General features: G+C 40.8%; 2 protein-coding genes across 2 annotated transcripts; one reads left to right on the forward strand and one right to left on the reverse strand.

The window, feature by feature from the left end:
- LOC136447685 (polycystin-2-like) lies at positions 1–1,872 on the forward strand. Its single transcript, XM_066446728.1, has 3 exons — positions 1–309; positions 1,200–1,316; positions 1,527–1,872. The coding sequence occupies exons 1-3, from the start codon at positions 8–10 to the stop codon at positions 1,870–1,872; spliced, it is 765 nt and encodes a 254-aa protein (XP_066302825.1). The 5' UTR covers positions 1–7.
- A 2,928-nt stretch (positions 1,873–4,800) lies between these two features.
- Positions 4,801–25,306, reverse strand: LOC136447686 (mitogen-activated protein kinase kinase kinase 20-like). Its single transcript, XM_066446729.1, has 23 exons — positions 25,200–25,306; positions 23,748–23,918; positions 23,024–23,111; positions 22,390–22,482; positions 21,624–21,689; positions 20,925–21,037; positions 19,677–19,730; positions 18,965–19,051; positions 18,206–18,280; positions 16,831–16,885; positions 15,622–15,673; positions 14,882–15,017; positions 13,902–13,949; positions 13,365–13,395; positions 12,166–12,305; positions 11,261–11,323; positions 10,744–10,845; positions 9,671–9,784; positions 9,211–9,285; positions 8,287–8,449; positions 7,355–7,501; positions 5,274–6,411; positions 4,801–4,840 (listed from the first exon to the last, which is right to left on the reverse strand). Exons 2-23 carry the CDS (start codon positions 23,892–23,894, stop codon positions 4,801–4,803), a joined length of 3,027 nt encoding a protein of 1,008 aa, XP_066302826.1. The 5' UTR covers positions 23,895–23,918; positions 25,200–25,306.

Consider the following 25,306-nt stretch of genomic DNA (forward strand, 5'->3'; position numbering starts at 1 on the left):
GCCTGCGATGTGGGATGCTGCCTACGGCTACGTTCTGTCCATCCTATCTGCCCTGACGTTTGCTAAGCTCATCCGACTGCTTCGCTTCAACAAACGACTGTCGCTTTTCGGGGACACCCTTCGCGATGCGGCGCCCGCCCTGGCTGGCGTTCTCGTGATGTGGAGCATTTTGTTCATGGCGTTCCTCCACGGGGGTTTCCTCCTCCTGAGCGCCTCCACCGGAGACTTCCGTTCCGTCTACGCAACCGGAATGACCCTCTGGAATGTTGGGTTGGGAATGTTTGACTTTCAGTCCTTCCAAGGCAACAGGTGTGTGGAAATTCAAATTCCTGATAAGTATATACATATTACTTTTAAATGAACTCTGCCTTCATTTTTAATACGACACAAGTATTGTCAATAGTCATATGCAATGTATAGGTAAATCTCATCCTTTTCTCTGAGTGTTTCTTCAGTTTTTTGTTTGCTAAACAGATTCGAATGTCGTTCAAGGAAGTTTGCAGTATTTCAGTATGGCTCACAAAAAAGCATAAATAGCCTAGGTCATGTGTTTGATTAATGACATTCCTGGCTAGACGTTTTGTCATTGAGAAATACACTTTACATAACCTTCGTCACTCCCCCAGATGTGAATTGGTGTCTAACTCTGGTTGGGGAGGTAAAAGGCGGTGGAAGGAGCTCGAGATAGATGGGCTCCACCTTCCAATTCGGTGCCCTAGACACACGTGGATTAACAAACCACCACACCTACGTCCCCAAAAGGGTCTGGGACTGTACATGTTGCGACGTACTTCGGTGTACAGAAAGTGCGAAATGATATGGAACGAAACTACAGAACGTTCGCACTTTGTGTAGTTCCATTTGGTTTCATTTCGTTGAACACCAGAAAGTGTGAAATGGAACGAAATATAAAGCAAACTGAAATAAAATAATTCCATTTCGCACATTCTGTAGTTTCATTTCGCTCCATTTCGTACTTTCTGTACACCCACGTATCTTTACTTTAGCCGAGGACATATCTTTAATTGTTTCCCACAGCTTTTGGGGTCCAGTCCTGTTCATGGCGTACATGGTCCTGATGAATATGATCTTCCTCAACTTCCCTATCGCCACCATTGCACCTAAGCCCCAAAAGGCTATGGGACTGTTACGACGTACCTTTACTTTAACCGAGGACATATCTTTATTGTTTCCCACAGCTTTTGGGGTCCAGTCCTGTTCATGGCATACATGGTCCTGATGAACATGATCTTCCTCAACCTCCCCATCGCTGTCACTGCACCTAAGGCCCCAAAAGGCTATAGGACTGTTACGACGTACCTTTACTTTAACCGAGGACATATATTTTATTGTTTCCTACAGCTTTTGGGGTCCAGTCCTGTTCATGGCATACATGTTCCTGATGAACATGATCTTCCTCAAACTTCCCCATTGCTGTCACTGCACCTAAGGCCCCAAAAGGCTATTGGACTGTTACACCGTATCTTTACACTAACCAAGGAAATATCTTTTATTGTTTCCCACAGCTTTTGGGGTCCAGTCCTGTTCATGGCGTACATGGTCCTGATGAACATGATCTTCCTCAACTTCCCCATCGCCATCATCACCGAGAGCTTCCAGTCCATCAAGCACGACAACGACCTGCGCTCCAACGACCACGAGATCGTCGACTTCCTCATTGGTCAGTTGGGAGAATTTGTGGGGAGGAAGGAACGCATGAAGGTCAAAGTTCACCCTGCCGTTGGTACTGAAAATGATGATGCGGACGGCGAAGAAGACAAGATGGAGAATCTTGATGACGATGAAGAGATGACCCTGCACTTGATGCAGGAGCTGAAGGTGATGCGACAGGAGTTGGAAGATTTGCGTTGACCAACAGCTATGCTTTGATGCTGTTATCATGCATTGTTGATTTGCATATTTCAATAGATCATACAAGCAAGCTGCAATGCATATGAAAAGTGATGATTCCTTAATGATAATATACAAATCAACAGATCTGGCAAATACAAGTTAGAAAATTGGTGCCAGATTATGACCAAGTTCCTTTCTATAAAGTGTTGGTGCTCTTTTGTTTTACACCTGCTCCTATCTTAACTGAAATGGAAAAAAGTTCCTGCAGTATATAATAGTTCATTTCATTTGCATGGCATATGGCCTAATAGATAATTTGACTAAATTCCTCTTCAGACATAAAAGAGGTATCAAGCTGAATATGTTTTCAGGCAGTTTCCAAGTAAAAACAATGAACTCCATTGTAAATATGTTTGGAAGCTACAACTTGATAATACCAAAGCATATAATGCCCCTGTATCATAACATTTAACTGTCCATCGTAGTAGCCATTGGCTGGCTTTATATCTTTATACAGTCTACTAAATCAAACAACAAAAGTGATACAAAATAGTGAATATCAAATTTGGGACTGAATTACGACTGGTAGCCTATCACACATGGTGCCACCTTTGGTTTTATGAATATGCTGTGATGTGTTCATTCATCTACATCGTACCAGGGTATATGTATCATTGCTGTGCGTTTACTCTATCCCATCTTGTTGTATATGTTCAATCTCTCATCCATAGGTGTTGAGTGCTAAGCAGGTACATTGTATGCAGTATGTACCGTTTCTAAGCCTTTGGTATGACGTAGTTGGAGAATTTAACCTGAGGCTAACCGCGTATAAAGCAAGCACTACTCACTAGCTATTGGCAATTTTACTTGATTGTATAGATGTATGTTGACAAGACCTTGAGTATTTGTAAGATATCCATAACTTCAACTTGATGTGCAAGTCACACAGCAAACACAGAGACTTCACAAAATACTGTTTTATTGACTGAAATACCCTGTAGTAACGTCATCACTACAGGACCTGGCATAGCTACAGCAAAACTTTGCGTAATCGGTACATTCGAGCAACTGTGGTATACTCTGCAGCCAAGGTAGTGTTGTCATCACTGAGTTGCTTGACATCTGCCATTGCCAATGTGTCTCTTGAAGATTCCCTAATGTCATGTAAAAAATAGAATTTTGCTAATGTACATTTGCAGCGTATGATTATAACTTGGATACGAAACGATCTTTGCACATTGTGTGGTTTGAATTTTAAGGCCAAGCCATCTCATTTTCTTGGTTTTTGGACATTTCAAGGTAAAAATCACGGGCTGAATGAATGGAAAACTTGAAACTGACAATATTCACTCCCTAAGGTTTATATCATTATATACATGTACACATGTATGTTTGTGCACTAAAGCATGGATTAAAGCTGTTTTTGTGATAATCTTCCAGTTAAACATATTTCTTTGAATTCCAAGAACCAACAAAAATAAGTATGGCTCAATCAATGTTTGTAACTCAGGCTTTTTTAAAAGTTTTTTTTTCCTTAAATGAGCAAATCTGTGTACAGGATTCTTAATGCTTGTGTCAATAGGAAATTAAAGGGGACCACCAAAAAGTGGTCACCTTGGCATATTGACCAGGTGGTCACTTGTACATGTTTGACTGTACGTATTTTAATATACATGTTCAATGCCATGGCATTGAATTAGCACCACTTATAATTACAACAAAGACATCATAAAAATGATTGTGCCCATCTCATCATTTACAAGTTGAACTTAGACCTTTAATGCTTAGGTGTCAGGTACATGTATCAAGTCACTATTTTTGTTTGACAAAAACAGTCAAGACATCCAATAAAGGTGTGTTGAATAATGATATTGATACAATTATGTAACTTGTCTATCAAAAGAGCATTACACTTTGAGTTTGACCTAAGGAAAAAAACTAAAGAAGCTTCAGGTACAATCAAACACAAGTGAACCATTCTGGTTACTCACTTATTTTATCTTGCCATGGTCAACCAGTACACATAGTAACTGACTTGGTAGATTTATATGCACATGCACTTACATGTACACATGTAAGGTAAATACAATTTTTTACATCTTTCATACAGAAAAAAACTGTACAGTCAAAATACTAGGTTTTGTACTACATAGAATACAATCAGACTGATGAAATAATAGTTTTTTCTTAGACTGTTGTACAAAGATGGAATGACTTAAGTTTTTCTGTCAGTTGCAGTAAAATATTTTTCTCTTAGTTTTGACGCCTAAAAAATGTAAATACAGAATTTCTTTTCCCTGTTTAGTACTTGGTGGCAAGATCCTGCATTCTTGCATGGTATAGGAACCTACATTTACATGTAGCTGTAAAATGGACAGTTTTGGTAAAGGGCCTGGTCACATTCGTCCTATGATCGCAAACTGAAGGTATTTTTGATGGGATAGTCGTACAAACTTTACCTGTCCTTTTATGGAAAAGGCTGTCTTTTATCCTTGTCGTTCGTTCGTTTTGTCACAACCTTTTGTCACAAAATGCTTCATCAAACTCATACAACAACCTACATGACGAATGTGACTGCAGCAAAACCCAAAAAGTAGTTGAACATAATGGCCTTACTCTACCTCTAGGACCCAACCTTAACTATTGTAATGCACTTCAGCTCATGCCTGCAAGGGGGCGTAGCAGCATGGTTGCATTATATTGTGGCTTAGAAAGCCCTAAAATGTCAGAGAATAGCCCTCTGCACAGGTACATGTAACACTACATATAAGGGGGCTGTCACACTTTGGGGTGTATCAAGTCCGTATTGGCATTTTTTTGGCTTAAGTAAAGTTTACGGGGAAGAAGTGTTTTTTACGCATTGTTCTGCAGCCTGGATATCGAACAAAAAAAATTACTTTTTCTGCCGCAAACCTTAACCAAAGCCAAAAAATATCAATACAGAACTCACACGGACTTGATATTTGCACAAGGGATACACCCGCCACTGATGGAAATACACATAAAAAAACACAACAGTTTTAGCTTTAAAATTTCATCCGACAATCTATATCAACTTTGGAAGCTAAATTCTATTTTGTACATTAGTCAATCACAAGTTGTAAATAAGACTTTAATATATCATTCCTGAGAGGTAGCTAGAGTCATTTCTGCCTCTATTTTAATATCTCCTGTTTCTGGCCCTAAACCCTGCTCTCCCCCCTCTATCTGAGTGAGTATTTGTCTCCCTTCCTCTGTTCCCCCCACCCCGTGGTGCACCTTCCCTTCTGCTACCCCTTTCCCCACCCCTCCCTCTGCCTCTCCCCCTCCCTCTATCCTGATTATCGCTCGACCCAGAGATTTTTCTTTCTCTTTTCTTCACTTCTTGCCAAGAACCTTCTGATTGATCCCCGGACTCACTTGATTGGTGGAATCCCAACCTATCAGGGGAAAGTTCACGTGTGTGGTCGGGTGCTTGCATCTCCCTTGACTGGTGTCCACCCCTCCCTTCGTTAACTGAATCTCCCCCGACTTCGGAACTCCTCCTGTCGCCAACGTAAAAGTACACGTGATCCTCTTCGCGGATGCTGTTGTGTTGAGACTGAAAACCCTGGATGGTATCCGCGTCGTAGTTGTCGTAACGACGTTGACCGTACGCGTCGCCCTCCTCCTGCCTGTATCGTTCCATGTCAGACGTACTGACCACCCGTCTGTACGGAGCGTGCTCCGCGTGTTGTGGAGCCGGCGCTTGGTCGCTGACTCTCCTATGGTAGTCCCTGGGACGGCCTCTCCCTCTCCCCCTCCAGTCTTTCCCCCTGTTCCCTCTGTAGTTTCCCCTGTACTGGCCTCTCCCCTCCCCATGTCTGTCATACCTCTGGCCCCTCCCTCCCCCCTGTCTGTCATACCCTTGGCCCCTCCCCCCTCCCTGCCTGTCATACCCTTGGCCCCTCCCCCCTCCCTCTCTGTCATACCCTTGGCCCCTCCCCCTTCCCTGTCTGTCATACCCTTGGCTCCTCCCCTCCCCTTGCCTGTCATACTTGTAGCTCTGCCCTTCCCCTTGTCTATCATACCTTTGTTGTCTTCCTTCTACCCAGTTCTGTGATTGTCTACCTGTATTCTCAGGATACCTCGGACTAGACACCTCACTACTGCTACTGAAGTGCGGCCTGTCCCTCACAATTTGTAACTGCTGCATGTCCGCCACGAGGCTATGTCCTGCAACGTCCGCGTAACTTTTGCTCGTCAAGTCTGATTGGTTGTCCATTTCGTCAGACCAGCTGACGATGCGTTGGCTCTGTTGCGCCTCCTCCGACAGTCTTCTCCGCACTCTGGGCTCGTACATTGCAGTTCTGTCACTTTCGTAAGAAACCGTGTTGTGCCCCGTTGGCGTTGCCTCTCTGTATTGCATGTCTGTGTTATCCACACGACGCGGGACAGGTTTTTTGGGTGATTTCTTGGTGACGTAGAAGGAGGCCGGCAATGGTGGGTTGTCCCTCCCAGAGATTTTCCCGGCCGCTACACTCGCCCAGAGACCCGTAGAAGGCTCTAGTGAGGCAGTGGCAATCATAGTGAAATTCGCTGCAAGAAAAATGCACAATTTTTCACATGAATTCAGGATCTTCTAATGTCAATTTAAATCAAATTTGAACTGCAATAGCCAACACAAAAATTGGATTCACCCAAATTTTTCACTGATCAGCTCCCAGTTTTTGTCAAGGAATGAGCAATCCACTGCTTCCGTGAGGTCACGTTATGCAGATAGAACACGTGACTCTATGAGCAGTGGATCAAAAGTTGCAGAAAGTCTCATCGGGTCACGTGTTCTATCTGCATAACGAGACGTCACAGAAGCAGTGGATTGTTCACTCCCTTACAAAGACTGAAGCTGATCAGTCGAAAATTTGGGTAAGTCCAATTTTTGTGTTGGCTACTGCAGCTACATGTAGTTCAACTTTGAATCAGAATGACTGCTACCAACACAAATGAACTTTCAAGTGAATCTTCCAATGTCGTATGCCTGTACTGTTGGTGGCTAAAGGAGTATATACATGTAGCAATCCAACCATGTGTTCAATAGACATCTAGGTAATAAGATACGCAAGATAACAGGTACTCATTATAAGCAATATTATTGGATAGATTAAAATTTTGGAAAAGATCAGACGTTTTAGGTGGAATAGATTACCTTTCATCAGTGACTGAAGTAAGGTAGTGGATGCTGTCTGAAACGTCAGACTGTTTTCAAAATCTATCCAGTTGCATGTGTTACTTCAAAGCTTTATAATCAGCAACATAAACACTCCAGACATTTTAAGATATTGCAGTAACAAGAGTTGGTCGATGGACAAGACTCTCATGGGCATCAAATAAGATTAGGATTGCAGAAAAATACATGTATGAACAACTTGCAAATTTGCAGACCAAATTTGCAGACCAAATTTTGCAAATCAACTGGCAGACTTGTATCAGTCTGAATTGTGTTGGTATTTTTAAAGGTTGGCTTCACAAGAGCTGTACTTGCCTGGTGGCTGCCTGTTAGCCCAGGCCCCCAGTGGTGACGTCCACCCTGTAGCACCAGCGCTCTGCGGAGATGACCAGCCCGCTCCACTGCCCATGGTAGTGACCACGGTGTGGACTGAACTATGTGGGACGAGCGTCACCTGTTCTTCTGTGGGAAGAATTAAAGGAAACCCAAGCAACATTAGGGCCCAAAAATTTTGAATTTTGAAAGTCTATTAATCTAGTCATTTCTATACATGATTAATTCAACATTATCACAATGTATAGCGACGTCCATGATGCAAAAATATGACGTTGTTATGATGTGAGAACTCACTGAAAATCGTTGCCGGGTTGTTGTAGGCTCGCGAAACTAAGGGGATCATTGTACGGCACGTTTTTCTGCGGTTTTAAAATGCGCTTAAAATGTGCTTAACAGTGTTAATAAATGTCACTCCGGTAACCATTAAGATTTCAGCATTATTTTATTTCCATTTTTGGGGCACAAATATTGCTTTGGTTGCCTTAAAGTTTAAAACCTTAGCTTGGTGCTGAAGTGGACCATTTCTATGTTGCATTATGAAGAATGAAAAGCCAAAGAAAAGCCAATACAATGTAGCTGCGGGCTGGAAACCTGAAGAAAAATATCCCCAGGGAAGACCCAAGACTACCTTCAAAAGTACAGTCTGAAAGATGATGAGATGTCTGGAGGACATCATTTGCCGACAAATACAACATGATGTTGTGGGGTGAACTTAGGTCTAAGGTAAGATAAAGGTAGGACAGTTGGTTGTTATCAACTGTATCTAGGACTTAGGACCCTCTCCTTCCATCACCTTTTATCTCCCAAACCCAAAATAGGTTCCGGTTTTTACACCTGGGTGGAGTGAGGACTGAGGCTGCTACCAGTTAAGCTTCAGGGACATTCCTACTGTAGAAAGAAACTGCCTATACCTGTGAAATGTTTTGGAGAGCTGCGTGCCGGAGTGGAGGTGCCACTGTCAGGCACACCGGGCTGTCTCAGGCACAGCTGGACAGTCTTCTCATGGGTCTCTCCTCCCTTCTCCAGCACTACTGTGTGCAGGTGCTTAGTCTGCTTGGGTTTCTTAACATGGTCCTGAAAAAAAACACAGACCATTCGGCAATCAGAGATAGAAGCGCCATCTGGCAGAACACAAAGAAACTGCAGTGAGAAAAGAAGACAGACATGCCAAAAATAGTTTACTTCCACATGTATAAGGCTATGACTACTAGTTTGTAACACTGCTCCCAGATTTCATAACTTTCAAGTAAAACAAAAACCATAACTCCTGACAGATGAAATATTCCAAACCTTACCTCATGACAGATGGAATATTCCCTCATTACAGATGGCACATTCAAACCTTACCTCATGACAGATGGAATATTCCAATTATTTCCAAACCTTCAAGTTAATAAAACACATCTTGTATCTTGTATCTTGTACCTCACAACAGATAGTGCATTCCAAACCATACCTCATGGCAGATGGAATATTCCAAACCATACCTCATGACAGATCTAGAGGGAATATTCCAAACCTTACCTCAGGACAAATGGAATATTCCAAACCTTACCTCATGACAAATGGACTATTCCAAACCATACCTCATGACAGATGGAATATTCTAAACATTACCTCATGACAGATGGACTATTCCAAACCATACTTCATGACAGATGGCATATTCCAAACCTTACTTCATGACAGATGGAATGTTCCAAACCATACCTCACAACAAATGGCACATTCCAAACCATACCTCAATACAGATGGCACATTATTAACCTTACCTCACCACAGATGGAATATTCCAAAACTTACCTCATGACAAAATAAAATAGTCCAAACCTTACCTCATAGAAAACAGAGCACTCCACTTGAATGGGAGAGTTTGAACCAACACACCAATTGTCCATCACATAAGGAGGCTGTATGGATCGCAAATAAAATATAAATGTCAATCTGGTATGACCATTCAAACATTTTACTGAATACAAAATAATAAATTTCAGTAATTTTTTTTCTAATGAAGATATGAAATATGGAACCTTGCAACCATAGTCATGCATATACTAAATTCATACATAGCATTTGTCCTTTAAGTTTTACATGATTTGTATATAATATGCATGAATAAGCTTTTTCTTCTTTTGAATGACCGTACACGTACATGTTTGCCTAGAATACATAGTTCAGTCAATTCTACAATGTATATTTAGACTGCAAGAACTTCTTTTATGAACCCAGCAATATACATGAACCTATGATCATGAATTAAAAAAAAATTAACCGTATTCTAATTATATCACTCACATGGTCTTTCCTGATTACGTCATTGGTAGACTTGAGTAGGAAGGTGACGTTTTTGATGGCAGCCGTCGCGGCCACATCACCGTCAACTTCCACATACATCTTCCACTTACTCTCCTGAAAACAGTTACATTACATGTATTATCACCATGTATGCCAGTAGCGTTCCTGTGCGAATGTGTCTGTGTGGGTGTGGGTGAGTGAGTGTGTGTGTGTGTGCATAAGTATGTGTGTGTGTTTTGTCTAAAAGTGCAAAAATGTAAACAGGTGTTGTTCCATGACTTTTCCATTAAATGCCTAGGGCATACATGTAACCCACATTGCAAGATCATACCACAGTGAGGTGTGTAACAAATTGAATATAGAAAAGTCAATCAGAGATGGCAGACTTCACCCCCTTACTCATCCCCTTCCTGCAGCATTTCCAGTCTCGTAGACCAGAATAGCAGCACTAAGTAGTGTATTACACATGTACACACACACACACAAGCACTAGCAGAAACACATGCGTCACATACACGCAAGACCAATGCAATACATCGCTCCCATTGCATGAAATAAAAAGGAACAAAGATGGTTCTATAGCTTAGCTATTGTGATACTTGATACAAAATAGAGATTTGTTTCATATCTCATACTCTCTCTTTCTCTCCCTCTCTCCAATTTTACTTCTTTTATTCCCCATCACATATGGGGGTTGGACGTACTTGCACATGGATGGGGGAGCCCCAGAACACCTCATCAAGTGTAAGTCTTTTTTGTAGCAAGAGTTTATACGGCTGGATGCCCTTTCTAACCCCAACCCAAACCCTACTGCTGGGCTTAGGACATGGGAAATGTGTGTTAAGTGCCTTTCCCAAGGGTGCATGTCCAGACATGTCTGGGAACTCCACTGGGGATTGAACCTGGGTCTCATTGGTTCATAGCCGGATGCTCTGCCACTATGCCACACAGACACCACACTATCACACACAAATGATGGACAGTCTTTTACTATTTTTGGAAAGGTTACATTTCTTAAAACTATTTGGGGAGGATCTAGATGATTCTGGTAGGGTCTTCTTTGATCTACAAACCTCTGGAGTCTGTCCCATTCTGCAGTGGTTGCCGATGAGCAGGTTTAAGGTGACGTACATCTGACCTCCAGGGGAGGAGCCAGGCGGGAACCCAGCTGCATCCTGACAACACAGGTATGGTCGGGGGTTAAAATATAGACTTGGTCAGGGGTAAGAACACAGCAACGATGTGGTGGTCTTAGAAATCATTAGTTATGTCAATTGAATAAGATGAAAACAAAATGAATGTTAATGCAGTGACGTGTAACATTCGAAACAGTCAAATACTATTAGATGCTCCAACTTTAGGTGTGTTAGTGTAATATAACCAGCTGCTGCCATGCTACATGTACATGCCTGCGAAGCACACTGGTGTGTAACGCCGAAGGGCCGTTTCACCAGCAATACAGAACTGATACTACATGTACATCAATTCTAATACTAAAGAAGAATAAGAACTGGTGTACTATTTAAAGCAATTGTAACATTTTCAATGTATATTTGTGTACATATATTGATATAAACTACATGTATTTACCTTTGACAGTGGTGGAAAGTGCAAAAGTCTGTGATTCTCAATTTTCAGTTGTTCTATTTCATTCTGGAAAAAAAGTCACCCATGTCACTATAACAATACAGTAAAAGCTTTTTTTCTATAACATGCTGTTGTGAACAATAGTCTCTATCATGAATGTTAAAGATAGATACTCAATATAGCAATCCAGTTCAGTGACCAATCAGAGGTTTACAGCTGCCAAGTGTTCTTGCTTTTTTAGGAGATAGCGATGGGCACAAGTTGAAAAACATGTAACATGAAGAGGACGTTAACACTAACAAATTATCTTGTACTTTTGACACAAGATTATGATGAAATGAATGTTACTAATTTCCATGAACAATAGGGAGTGTATATCACTAATGATAATTATTACATTATACCTTTTTTCAATCTTTTCACAATTGACTCCTTGTTTGTAGTTACCTTGCAATTAAGCTATATTGGCTTTGAATAGAATTGCCATTTTGGTATAGGTGCGAGAAAAAAATAATTTACATCATTTTGGTCATAGAAAATGAAAATGTAGTTGAATATTTTTTAAGGAGTTGAGTGAGTGAGAGAGTGAGTGAGCAGGCATGTGAAAGTGAGTGGATGAGTGTGTCAGTGAGTGAATGAATGTTAGAGTGAGTGTGAGTGAATGAGTGAGTGGTGAGTGAGAGGGAGTGAATGAATGAATGAGTGAGTGTGTCAGTGAGTGAATGAATGTGAGTGAGCAAGCAAGCAAACAAGCAATTCATATCAATGCAACATGCTTTCTTTTGTTTGTTTGCTTGTTTGTTTGTTGGTCTGTTTGTTTGTTTGTTTGTCTATGAAGAATCTCTATTTCTGAGGAAAAAGACAGTTTAAAACACTGTTAATGTTCCATGCACACATGTGTTACTGACCTGTAGGTCTAGCCTGTGTCCCAGAGACAGGATGCCCATGGACCTGAGGTCCTCAGGAGACAGCATTAGCAGTCTCTTACCGTTGATGTTGTTCTGTAGGAACATGTCTGCATACTTGGACAGGTCACTGGGGTGGCCAGCTGGGTGAAAAATTAAATTAAAAGCAAAAATATCAGACACAAAAATAACAGGGGGGCCCAAATCAACCAAATTTGAGCCAAAGCACCCTCATAAATCAGGCCCCCTACGCTCCACGATACATCGGTCGCAAAGGGGCCCTGATTACCAGCGTGCCCAGACATGGTTATGGCGACGTCCGGGACACTTGCTCATGAATAATTAATGAGCTGGCCTTATTTGGCAATGAGCGGACTGACGAACTCATGTCCAGACGGAGGTCGCGGACAAGATCAGTGGGCTTGCTCGGCTTTCGCTGCAGCTGGGAAGCCCATATAACAGAGGCTCTTCCCTCCGCCTGTCCTTACACTTAGAAATACATCCCTGCCATCAAGCAGTGTCTGTAGGGTGGACTGCTGATGCTGATGAAGCCGCTCTAATCCAAACCAGTCTTCCACAGCTGAAGCAAAACTGTCGGCTGCCATTTGTTTTGGGTAACCAAAGCAACGATGTAACACGTAACCTGATTGGTTGATAGCTTCCCAGTGTTCTTTGCACGATTGCTTCCGATGATGGGAAGCAAACCCCTCTGATTGGCTGAAGCTGTTTTGGTGGCGAGGTCGCCATAACCATGTCTGGGCACGCTGGTAATCAGGGCCCCTTCGCGACCGATGTATCATGGAGCGTAGGGGGCCTGATTTATGAGGGTGAGCCAAAGTAGCCATGCAGTATTCATTAATAGATGATAATGTGGGAGCTGTATTAATACTGAACGCTGTTCTCATACCAGTTGAAAAAAACTGCACTTCTCCCCCAGCTAATGAGAGCTTTTTACTGTAAATTGAAGTCTTAAAGATAATCAATGGTATCAGCTAAAAGCGTTGACACAAAAATTATGAGCTGTGAGATATTAGCCGTTAATAGACAAGGAATCTAATACAAGCTGTCAGGCCAATGCTTTTGGTTGTGCAACAAAGAACAGTTACTGTTATTATTACCAGACTGATGAAACTATTTACAGATGGTCACCATTTTGAAGTGTAACTATGACTACAAAGATCACAAAGCATCACAATACTTACAATCATTCCCTAAATGCTGCATCCATATGTGCTAGTGGAACAAAAAATTAAAACATCAGTCATCAGCTTTCTAGACTTTACGCCCTCACAACTGTGACAACAATAAAACATACATGTATCATGTTAACTTCTGTGCCATGTTCAATTGCAACTTACTATCATTCCTAGTAGGAATCCTACCCTTAATCACATACAATGTCATGTACATTGTTACATGTACCTTATGTTAGCATAGGTAGCTCTAGTCTGCCTACCAAGGCTTTAAACCCAGACTACTACATTGTGATAACTATGACTGCTTCATTTGCATGCATCTTATCAATTTCTATCTAATAGTAAGTACCATTTCTAACAATAAATACTAAATATTATGTAGTAGGCTCTGTCTTCACCTTAGTGACTGATGCCTCTCAATACCAATAACTTTTTATTGGATTTATATATCAACATGTTGTTGTTCTTCATTCAGACATGTTAGAATACCAGAGATATAATCAATACCAACCATAAGTAGTGCACACATGTAAACAAACTTACCACTTCTTGTTCTGTCCAAGCACCCACGTCATGGTCCGCTGTGATAGTCTACAGCAAAACAGAGTTTGAATCAAGTACATTAAGAGTATATTCCATAATGTCTGGTAGAACCAAAGAAATGAAATTCTGTGCTGGGTAGTTAAAGTTTGACGAAAAGTCTTCAGTTGTTCAGTATCTGGTAGAAGTCAGAATCTAAACGTTTCGTGGGCCAAACTACATTTCAAATTATCGGAATAGAAATCTTTCCTGCTATTGCCAAGGTTTTTTCTAATCTGTATCTGTATCTAATATATAGCCAGTATATCTGCCCTATGGCATTATAACACACCAGCTTCATACGCACACCTCAGTTCTGAGTTGGTACAAATGCAACTCCGGCCCTTGAAGGCATGACTAGTATTTCTTGTTATTTTCTGAGCTGGTATTAGATACTTTAACAGTTGTCGGTACTTCCATCAAGCATAGTCTGGACATCATTCTACTGTCTTCAAGTAGTATTTATTAACTAGATATTTTTTTGTTCACCAATGTCTCTTGTTTTACCAGTGTTCTCGCCAGGCCTTTTCAGCATAGGGGCCCCCGATGCTGTGATCTGGACCCCCGATGCTGTGATCTGAACCCCCGATGCTGTGATCTGAACCCCCGATGCTGTGCTTCAATGAGCATAGGGGTGTTTCTTTCTAGGAAAAACCTTCATAAATCTTACAAAAAGTTCATATTTGGCTTTAGAATGAGGATGTGACAGAGGAAAACTTAAATCTATCCCTCAAAATGCAGGAAATAGTGTCTTATTTGGTTATGAATTTCAAAATTTTTTGCGGGAAGAAGCCAGACTCCCAACCATTATCATGTCTTTGGCAACCGCAAGTGACTTGCGCCGCGCAAAGTTGGCCTTCTGTACCTGACCCCTATGCTGTGAAAAAATCCTGGTGAGAACACTGTTTATTGTTGTTGAAAACTAAAACGTGTGCAGAACCCACCGGTACAGATAGACTGCTCCTGAGTTTCTGTTCCCTCCTGTGTAGGTCCTTCTCCTTCTTCTGCAGCTGTTGTTCCCTCATACTCAGGGCTCGCTCCATCTTCTTCAACTTCTCTACTGTCTGCTGGATCTCAGCCCTGCAAAAACACCCACATCTACATCTGGGAAGAACTAATTGTACTGAGAAGACAAAGAAGGGCTCGAAATTCATTTTTGAGAATAGGTGCACTGGTGAACCAAACCTAAACATTTAAGTGCACAGGAGAATTTTGGGTGCACAACATAAAGTAGAATATCTGATTCAGCAAAACATATTACAAACCCTACTGCCTCTCTTAAAAATTTCAATATGAAATTCTATTAGCTAGCTTCAAAATTTTTAAGTAATACATCAAACAGAGTACAACAAAATAATGACTTTTCAAGATACTTGTACTTAAATTTCAAGTATACTCTGAATACACGTACAAGTGTACAACAGAATGGTACCTCTACACTATATCCTGCAAAAAATATCCAGGTGCACTGGTGCACCAAGTCAAACATTAGGTGCACAGCTCCAATTTTGGGGGTGCATACATGTAAATGTGCACATGCACCCAGGATTTCAAGCCCTGCAGAGTAATTAAATAAACTGCCTTGCTTGCCTCTGTAATTTGTGACACTTGACCAATAAATAAATATCATTAAATACACTGAAATGTCCAACTAAGTTATCTTAAAATGTTAAAGAACACTTACTTCCATGCCATCTTAAGTTGATGGAAGGAATCCGACATTTCAGCAAAGTTTTCTGTAAACAAAGAAATGACATCAAATAAATGTGCTACAATATAATGTATGTTTGTTTATCTACAAATATGAATATGACTGTCACAATGTCTCATAGTGCAGTCATTCATTCATACCATCTGATTCTGATCGAGTTAACTCGAAGGCTAAGATCTTCATGATAACCGATATCAATCATGGTTAAAGTTGGTTATATTTGGCTGCATGTCAAACCAATAGATAAATACAGTAAATTTATTTTTGTGACCTCTCCACTGCTAGACCATAACACTGCAAACATGGGTTGTACTACTTTTGCACACAATGTACATGGGAATTATTTCAACTGTGAACTTAAAGGCACCCAGAGCATTTTATGAGGCTTGAAAACTGGAAATATTCTAGTTGCTGTAATCTTTATGAAATTGACATTCAATGCCACTGTTTACCACATTTACGTGCGGATTTCTTATCAAAAGTGCTCAAAAGCGGCACAAAATTAAGCTACATGCTGATCTTTTAGTTTCACGCGCCTAGTGTAAATAGACCGATACCATAGCCCCGCCCGCCTCCGTCAAAACATAGAAATACAAATATTTGACGGACATGCAGTCACTCTCTCATTGGTCGAACCACTAATTGTGATAGACAGTCAGGATCAGTCTATTAGGGCTTGGATTTTCTGTCAGCTCTCACCAGACAACGGCATCGTATCTTTGTTCCTTGTCGATATGTGACGTCGGCGTGGCGTAACGGTTAGAGCGTTGAACTCGGAATCAATAGGTCCCGAGTTCGATACTGACCATGCCCCGACATTGTGCCCTTGGGAAAGGCACTTTACACTACCTTACCGGACGGTGGAGTGACGCCCACCGAGCCTATTCGGCTAATCTGTCAAACTGTGTGCCAAAAAACACCCTGCGGATTTGGTTGCCGATGTGCCAACATCTAGCACATTTGCCACTGAGAACCGTCAATTTTTTTTTTTTTTTTCGATATGTAATCTATAGTGTTATTGAAACCTACTATGTGCAGGAATGACTAAGAAATTGGAGTTTTTTTATTCAAGTTTCAAGCCTCATAAAATGCTCTGGATGCCTTTAAAACACTGCTAAAACCTCCATTCTACTCCTACTGTAAAAATTCATGAATCTACAGTAGATAAAAAGTGATACATACTGTCTTGCATCATCCCCTCCAGTACTGCTAGGATCTCTCTTACAGTTGGCCTTTTCTATAGGGAAAACAGAAACATACAAGTCAGTCCAACATGAACAAGTTTCCCGTCCTCAACTAGTGTCATACTCATACAGTTGGAAACTTGCTAGCTGGAAGATTCTGCAAGCTCTAGGACATTTTGAAATCAGCAATTTCTAGAGATCGACAGATTTTCGCAGGTCTATAATCACCGTAACAAGCACACACACACCTCATTGTCATAGAAGGAATTTATGATTACATTGTACCTGGCAGCAAGAATCAAGAACTGGAAGTATGATTTGTAAGGTTCTATGTTCACTAACATCGGAAGGTGTATATTTCGTACAAATGGCTTTGTTCATTGCGTAATGATAATGCAATGTTTGAATGTGATCAGGAAATTGTTGTATTTTGGTGTCATAGGTGTAACAAGCACTAAAGATATGTAATGGAATCATAATAATAATAAAAATTAAAAAAATAATGGTTTATTGGTCAGAAATTACCCATGCAATGGCAGCCAGTGCTGAATTGCTGCAGGGTATACATATAGAATACAACACGGGGTATTCCGCATCACCCGAGGTACCAGCCCGACCGCGGGTCAGATCGCCCGACGGCCGTAGGCCGGAGGGCGATCCGACCCACGGGAGGGCTGGGACCGAGGGTGATGCGGAATACAACGTGTTGTATTTTATTTATGTCATACCTTGGCCATACCCACCCAAGGAAACACACATTTCAATGCGGAATGCGCCAGAAGTTGAGGGAGTTTTGTGTCCTCGAACAAGAAACTGTAGCAACATTGATTCCAATCTCCGAATCCGGTATTTGAATTTCCGACGGTCGCGCAACCGGCGCCCTCGAAATGGGTTTGAAATATTCTATGGAAGCCTGTGTGATAACACTCCCGAACCCTATGTGATCCGGATAGTTATCACACGGTCCGGAACACCCGTATCAGGCCCAGGCATGACATAAAATCAGATACAACTGTTACAATGTAGTACACAACAGATACATATTTGTTCCACACTTTCACTTTTGTGGAACTGTCGCAAGGGTCTGGGCGGCTGCCATTTGGTGCCAGCAGGTGACCTCAATACGACCTTCCCCAACCGAAGTCAAGTACCCTTTTACACCTGGGTGGAGTGAGGAAAGTCGTGTAAATGCCTTTCCCAAGGGTACTAGTACAACATCGGGTCATATCGCGGTTTCGAACCCGGGACCTCTCTTTTCTGGGCGAAACACCCTACCAATTGCGCCACACGATGCCAAGAATCAAGAATGTTGTATAGTCTACCAAACATCGAAAGCATCTGAATACTAACGACAGTTTTTGTTTAAGCTTTACCTTTGGGTCAGTTTCCCAGCAATGGTTCATGAGAGCAGCTAGCTTGGGTGGACTGGAGCTGGGGATAGTTAACCTCTGAAACACAAGAGGGCTCACAATGGTCAAAGGAAACAAAATATCATACTTTGTTGTCCACCTTGTAGTGCCTAGTGCACATATATTTAGGGCAAAAAGTTTCCTTTGCTGTTTCTGTAGCGGGGCATGTTTTTATGGAGGGTGTTGATACCCCTTTCTCTTAACATGCTCGAGGCACCTCCTTGAACACAGAACCCTCTTTTTACGTACCTTCCCAAAGACTGGAAAACATGATATACCACATAGAAATAAGAAACAGTTAGTAATTTATAATGGAATGGCAAGAAATTGACTACTACACTTCAATACCATGCATTAAAAAAAATATTATTCTATCATGGTGTTACTGTAAATCGTGAAATATTCATAGTGGTTTTATGTTGTCTCAATCACAAACTTAAACCACACAAACGCCTCCTTTACTCTCCTACTATGAAGTTTGGTCCAAGCAAACTTAAATCAACTTACAGTATTCTTGAACTAAGCTAAATTAAATACACAATCATACAACATACCAGTAACCTTCTCTGCAATAAAGTAAACAATTTAGCCACACAAAAAAATGACAACAAGTTGACCAACAGGAAAGATTGTCTCATTTAAAAGTTAGAACGACATAAAATACACCTGACAGTCTATGTTAGAGTGGCATGGATTGGATGGGAGTTATAGTGATTTACGTACCTCATTTCTCTCGACTACTAGCCAGGCCACCTGGAAACCTTCCACACCTTTGAACGGCACTTCTCCTGTCAGTAGTTCCCACACAACCTGGAACATTAGCAACTCATTAGCGCCACCTAGCAGGTACATGCAGTACTGTAGGTTACACAATCAGAACTCAACAGCACCTCTCCTGTCAGCAGTTCCCACACAACCTGGAACATTAGCAACTCATTAGCACCACCTGGCGACTACATGAGTACTGCACAACCAAAGACGTAGCCCTGAAAACATTAGCATCGCATACTGCAATGAGAAAATGAACACAACTATAACAATATAGAGCCTAACAAAATCCATACATTACAGATTTTCATTTTTAATTGATAAGGCCACCATTCCACTAGACAGTGATCGCTAAATTGGAACTTTGGAACCCTCGACTTTATAATTGAAATATCATGCAAAATATAAAAGTGCAACTGAAAAGACAACAAAACACACAAAGCATAAAAAGATTCACTTTTATCTATGAAATTCGTTGAACGCTCTGTCAAATTTTAGGCTAAAGCATGATCGCAGCAAGGTTGCCACCCCAATTGAATGGGAGTGTATGAGGAACATCATAATTCAGTTAAAATCTCTTAATTCGATCATCCAACAATCTTTAATTTGACCATCTAATGAGGTTCTCTGTACCATGTACATGAAAATGAGAAACAAAGAAACTTACCACTCCAAAGGAGTAAGTATCACAAGCTTCAGACACAGGAAGTCCTTGAATCACCTATATAAGGAACAGAGGAAGACACAAAGTCCTTATTCTAGATCACAGAGTTATAGGTAAAGCACTTGCAGCAAGGAAACCCTTTTCAGAAAAAAAACATGGAACTGGACAAATATCTACCCACATCTACCCATGGTAAAAACTGCACCCATGGAAATATTGATGGGGCCAGTGCAGTAGGACATGCAGGGCTCTTTTTGGGGTAACTTTTACTTCGTCTTGCAATTTGAAAAATCAACTTGCAATATTATACTATTTATAGTCGGTATGTACATGTAACTGCTTTTGCTGTACATACAAAATGTACATACTCAGTCTGACATAGCAACTTTTATGGCATTATTAGAAGACTAAACATCTAAATACTGATTTATATGTAGGCTTTATTGTTTAGTAGTCAGAGACTAATTTCTCCTCTAGCAACAGTCAAACTTTGTCACTATTTTGCACTGCGCAACCGGGTACGTATGTGCTTACCCAATCCACCGTTATTTTCAACTTGTAAAATTGCAAGTTCATATTATTTCTACTTGCAAATCTTGAAAATCGCTTGCAAATTGCAAGTCTCTTAATTGTATTTCGAGCCCTGACATGCACTTGCCTGATTAACACTTTCACTTGCCCCACGCAATCGGGCCAATGGACTTGTCTTACCCTAGCATTATGAAGAGATTAACTCAAAAACTTCTATCTCTTCATAGATTAAATGCAGTGTTCTCGCCAGGCCTTTTCAGCTTAGGGGCCCCCTATGCTGTGATTTGGACCCCCTATGCTGTGATCTGGACCCCTATGCTATGTTTCAACCAGCATAGGGGTGTTTCTTTCTGGGACAAACCTTGTGACCCTTCATAAATCTTATAAAAAGTTCATATTTGGCTTTAGAATGAGGCTGTGACAGAGGAAAAAGTCTACTTCACAAAATTTATCCCTCAAAATGCATGAAATAATGTCTCATTGGGTTATGAATTTACAGATTTTCCGGGGGAACATGCCGGACTCCCTACTCTGGTCATGTCTTCAGCACTCCACGTGTGACTTGCACCGCGTTAAGTTGGCCTTCTGTACCTGACCCCTATGCTGTGAAAAAATTCTGGTGAGAACACTGAAATGTTTTTTTACTAACCCCAAAGAAGTTCATTTCATGCTCTCCATGAGGAAGTTGTCTAAACGAGTATAGAACTGTTGAGATGTTACCTCTGGAGCCATCCATGGGATGGTTCCAACAAAGGACATCTTGGTGGTACTGGACATGAACCTTGAGGCCCCGAAATCACACAGCTTCACTGTCATGTCACTACTGATCACCACTGCAATACACACAACACTTGTTAGGAGGCGCTACTGACTCAGAAATGTTACATACATTCATTGGGAAAGAATATAGGTTATACAATGTATGTTTATGCCTTTATGGCTGATAAAGCTAAATCATCTTATATATATAAATATGCTAATACAAGACAAAAAGACATACTGTAAATTTAATTTCGTGGTAGGGAGAAAATGGAGTGATCGCAGTGGTTTTAAGTTTGTGTTTGAAACAATAGCAGGCAAGGGGGTAGGAGAGCAAAAAAAAATTGTAGTGATTTTAAGTTCGCTGCGAAGAGCTTACCGCGAAAACCGCAAACATAAAGCATTTCTGCATTAATACAGTATTAAATGTTTCCCTCAAGTCATTATTACATGTAGATTGGAAATTACTAGAATTTAGGAATACCAATAAAAGATGCAACACTATTAAAGAATCTATGATATCTATGATATAGTCATGTTTGTTATGCATCACATTGTTTTTAGCTCAATGCTAAAATGTGGAATGGGCTATTTTATATCCATAACTACTATCTATAAGAACAGAAAACAACATGCATATATCATAATCATGTAACATACCGTTTTTGGACTTCAAATCTCGATGTATTACCGTAAAAGGCGCCTCATTATGAAGGTAGTTGATTCCTGTCAGAACATGAAAAGTGGCGTGAAACACATTCCAAACATTCCAATGGACTAAAAAATTCCTGTAGACACATTCCTGTACAATTCCTAGAATTCTTGCAGACTGCACACAATATTATACCATTAAGCTCGCCCCTGTGGTGCTGCCAAAATGCAGACACAGTAGTATTTGGGAATACCGGTACCTCTCTTCAAATCAACAAGTGACAACCAAAAATCTTCCAAAAACAGGCTAGGGAGCAGGAAAAAAACAGTGAAATAGTTGTTTCTATTCATTTTACAGCATGGGTGTATATGTATGTAAGATCATTTTCAAATCAAAGACATTGATGGAGGGTACAAATACATGTATTGCTTGTCCTGTATATTTCAGTGTTCATTCAGACCCTTGTAGTGCCCATGTAATGGCAGTCATAGGGCAGCAAGTTGCCTTACTGTTTCAGTACTAGTAGCAGGGTATATTTTTACAAGGAGGGGTTGCTAGCTCTTTCCCTTTAACATGCTGGAGGTATCTCCTTAAACACAGGACCACAATTTTATTTCTCTTTTGAAAGACGGGTGCAGCTCCAACTGAAATGTCCTGACCCAGAATTGAACAAGGGTCTCCCGGTTAGCATTAGTAATTGGAACCAGGAGCTCAACTGTGAGGCTACTACCAGTTAAGATATACATGTAGGGATATCTCCAAGTTAATACTTACCAAGAGCAATGTCTCTAGCCCATGTTATTGTTCGTTCAAAGCCCAGTTCAGTAGAAGCGAGGTAAGCATATAGGGACCCCTGAGCAGCGTATTCTGGAACAAAAGTTGTATAAAAGTTAGAACACATCCAGCATTATAAGTCCTGTTATGTTCAGTATATTCAATATACATGTATCTGCATACATTGTGTATTTGGCATGAATAAAGAGAGAAGAACTTCTGAGTTCCATACTGTAAGTCCCCAAAAATGCTTATTCATTCTGACAGATTAAAGTTTTATTTTTGTTAAGTTGGGTCGAAGGTGGTAGATTATGAAGAGTTGAAATGTAAAGCAATGAATAATGATTTATTTGTCACTTTGCAGGGCGATAGTTTGTTGTTACTACACTGCAAGGGAGTGAAATATAAATTGTTTTGCAGATGTCTGTGTGTTAGTCTATCTGTATGTGTGTGTGTGTGTTTGTTTGTGTGTGTGTCTCTCTGTATGTGTGTCTATCTATGTGTGTGTGTGTGCGTATGTCCATCTGTGTGTGTGTGTGTATGTCCATCTGTGTGTGCGTGTGTGTGTACGTGTGTGTCTGTGTTTCTGCATCTGAGTTAGTCTGTCACTAAGGCAAGATAACAGACAACTTACCTGTAACTAAACAGTAGTTGGGTTCCTTGGTCACTGCACCGTAGAATTGCACAACATTCCTATGTCTCAGGCTGCTCAGAACTTCAACCTAGAGTAAAGACAAGGAAACAAAGATATTTTAATAGACTTCATGACAGAACTGACGAAGAATGACCATAATCAATACATTACAATAATGTTTAATATCTTACTTATTCTAAGTTACACATATGTACATATGTCATGAGTCATGACCATGAAATTCTCCGAAATAATTAAGAGGCATCTCTTTTGTTATGCAAATGAAAGACTATCTGAATTACAATCGAACTCATACAAATCTAACACTGTATAAGGCCACACCATTTTTAATTTCTTGGTTAACGGAATTTTTAAGAAAATGCTACTAGATTGGAAAATCAACAGGAAAACAGAATCTCAAAGGAAAGTTTGTACTTTCGTGCACACAATTTCAGGGAGTGAACAGGGTCAGGTGCAAGTTTTCACCCCAGCCTTCTGTTTTCATGATTTTTTTGTTGCTAAAATGAATAAAAAAATCTGTTAACCAAGAAATTAAATTGATGTGGCCTTATGTATAGGAAGGAGAAAAAAACTTAAAAGGCAAAATATCTTGGGGCATTTAAAGTTGAAACAAACGCAAAACGACTTATAACGTCTCAGACTTGGCCAAATGTCTTTAGTTAGTTTTATGTTTTCTTTGGAAATTTGACAAGACATTAAGTACCTCCTTCTCCAGAACCAACAGACGTTTGACTGCGACCTCTAGTTTGGCAGACTTCCAGAGCGCCCGGTACACGCTTCCGTACGAACCGCCGCCGCAGCGCTCATAGAACTCAAGATCGTTGAAATCTATCTCCACGAAGGTTGCCATCCTCACTGACGCAACATCTGTAACCTGTCATAGAAAAAAAAATACTGTAAATGCAGAAATGTTCGCGGCAGTTTTCCAGCAACCGTTTCACTGCAAACTTAAAACCACCGCGACCATTTTTGTCCAATACTGTAGCAGTATGTGACTATAGCACTGCCAGGGATCTCCCTAAAGAATGGAACAGTGGCGCTCTTCCATCCTGTTCTCATCCCAGCTCCATCCTGTTGACTTCAAAGTTAGGGTGTTTCTTCCAATATTATCCCAGTAATTTTGCTAAAATATCATTTATTGTAGACAAGATGTAAACTGCAGGAAATGACTTCCATTCAAAGGCAAAATATAACAGACCTCTTCCCTCACAACACACATCTTACATGCTTGGCACCCTCCCCCCATCCTGCTCTATATTTCTGGGGAGATCCCTGCGCTGCCGCAAACTTAAAACCACCGCAAACGCTCCATTTTTGCCTTAGCACAATACAAAAACCATACAAACTTAAATGCATTTACAATAACAGTATACTATGATGTTATTTTACAATCAATTAAGGGGCACATTATCGAACTTGACCTACCGACCTGCCAAATATCATAAACAGCCATCCGCAGCTTCTCGAATTATGCTGTCCACAGACACACACAGACACTGACACACACAGATAGACACAGACACACAAGCAGCACCGAAATCGTAATCTTCTTGGCAATAGCAAATTATAAGAGAAACTACTTAAGGGTACACTCTGGTTTTGTTTGTTGTTGTTGTTAGTCACATTGTCACAAGTAAACACCCCAGCCGGTCCCCAGGTCAGGCTTTTAGCTAGGATCTAGAGACAGGGCGTCCACAATAATTTGTTGATGCATAGGGTACCGGTGTATGTGTTAAGATTTACAAATTATATACAAACAAAAAACAATGATCTCAATGTATACACAGACATCACCATGTAGGATGCGCCAGAAAGAAGAAAATTATTACGCAACAACACGGCACAGTTGAGTTTTCATGTTTCAAAAGCCGGGTGACCCACGGTTCCAAAAATTTATCGTAAGTGCCCGAATGCGTAAATTTAATACCTTCTTCCCTATCAAAACGACCCATGTCATGACATTACGGTCTAATGACAACACCTGAAAACTTGCGTCTTTCCACGACCATTGTAATATCTTTGATACACCGGTACCATGTACGCCCCCCTCCCCCTTCACAAAAACATCCCTAATACTGCGTTGAACGGTGGGTAACTCTATTCTATCTACTTCACCAAATGACAGCATGTCTTCTGAGCGTTAAGCATGATTTACCTGGCCAGTTGAGAGTGTTTTCTGGTTGTATTTCGCCCCTGGTGTTGAAAGTTTGGTGTCCAACTTTGCAGGCGTGTTTCTCAGTGTAGTGGAGTGTGAACCGCGTC

The sequence above is a fragment of the Branchiostoma lanceolatum genome, chromosome 13 (assembly GCF_035083965.1).
Source record: "Branchiostoma lanceolatum isolate klBraLanc5 chromosome 13, klBraLanc5.hap2, whole genome shotgun sequence".
NCBI classification, from domain to species: domain Eukaryota; kingdom Metazoa; phylum Chordata; class Leptocardii; order Amphioxiformes; family Branchiostomatidae; genus Branchiostoma; species Branchiostoma lanceolatum.

Excerpts from the sequence above, each read along its gene's own strand:
- LOC136447686 (XM_066446729.1), bottom strand. The coding sequence starts at position 23,894 with ATGGCAACCTTCGTGGAGATAGATTTCAACGATCTTGAGTTCTATGAG. Across the intron at positions 21,690-22,389 it reads GGCTAGAGACATTGCTCTTG|GAATCAACTACCTTCATAAT; the intron begins GTAAGTATTAAC and ends ATGTTCTGACAG. Across the intron at positions 10,846-11,260 it reads ACTTTCCACCACTGTCAAAG|GATGCAGCTGGGTTCCCGCC; the intron begins GTAAATACATGT and ends CTGTGTTGTCAG.
- LOC136447685 (XM_066446728.1), top strand. The coding sequence starts at position 8 with ATGTGGGATGCTGCCTACGGCTACGTTCTGTCCATCCTATCTGCCCTG. Across the intron at positions 310-1,199 it reads CAGTCCTTCCAAGGCAACAG|CTTTTGGGGTCCAGTCCTGT; the intron begins GTGTGTGGAAAT and ends TGTTTCCCACAG. Across the intron at positions 1,317-1,526 it reads GGCTATAGGACTGTTACGAC|CTTTTGGGGTCCAGTCCTGT; the intron begins GTACCTTTACTT and ends TGTTTCCCACAG.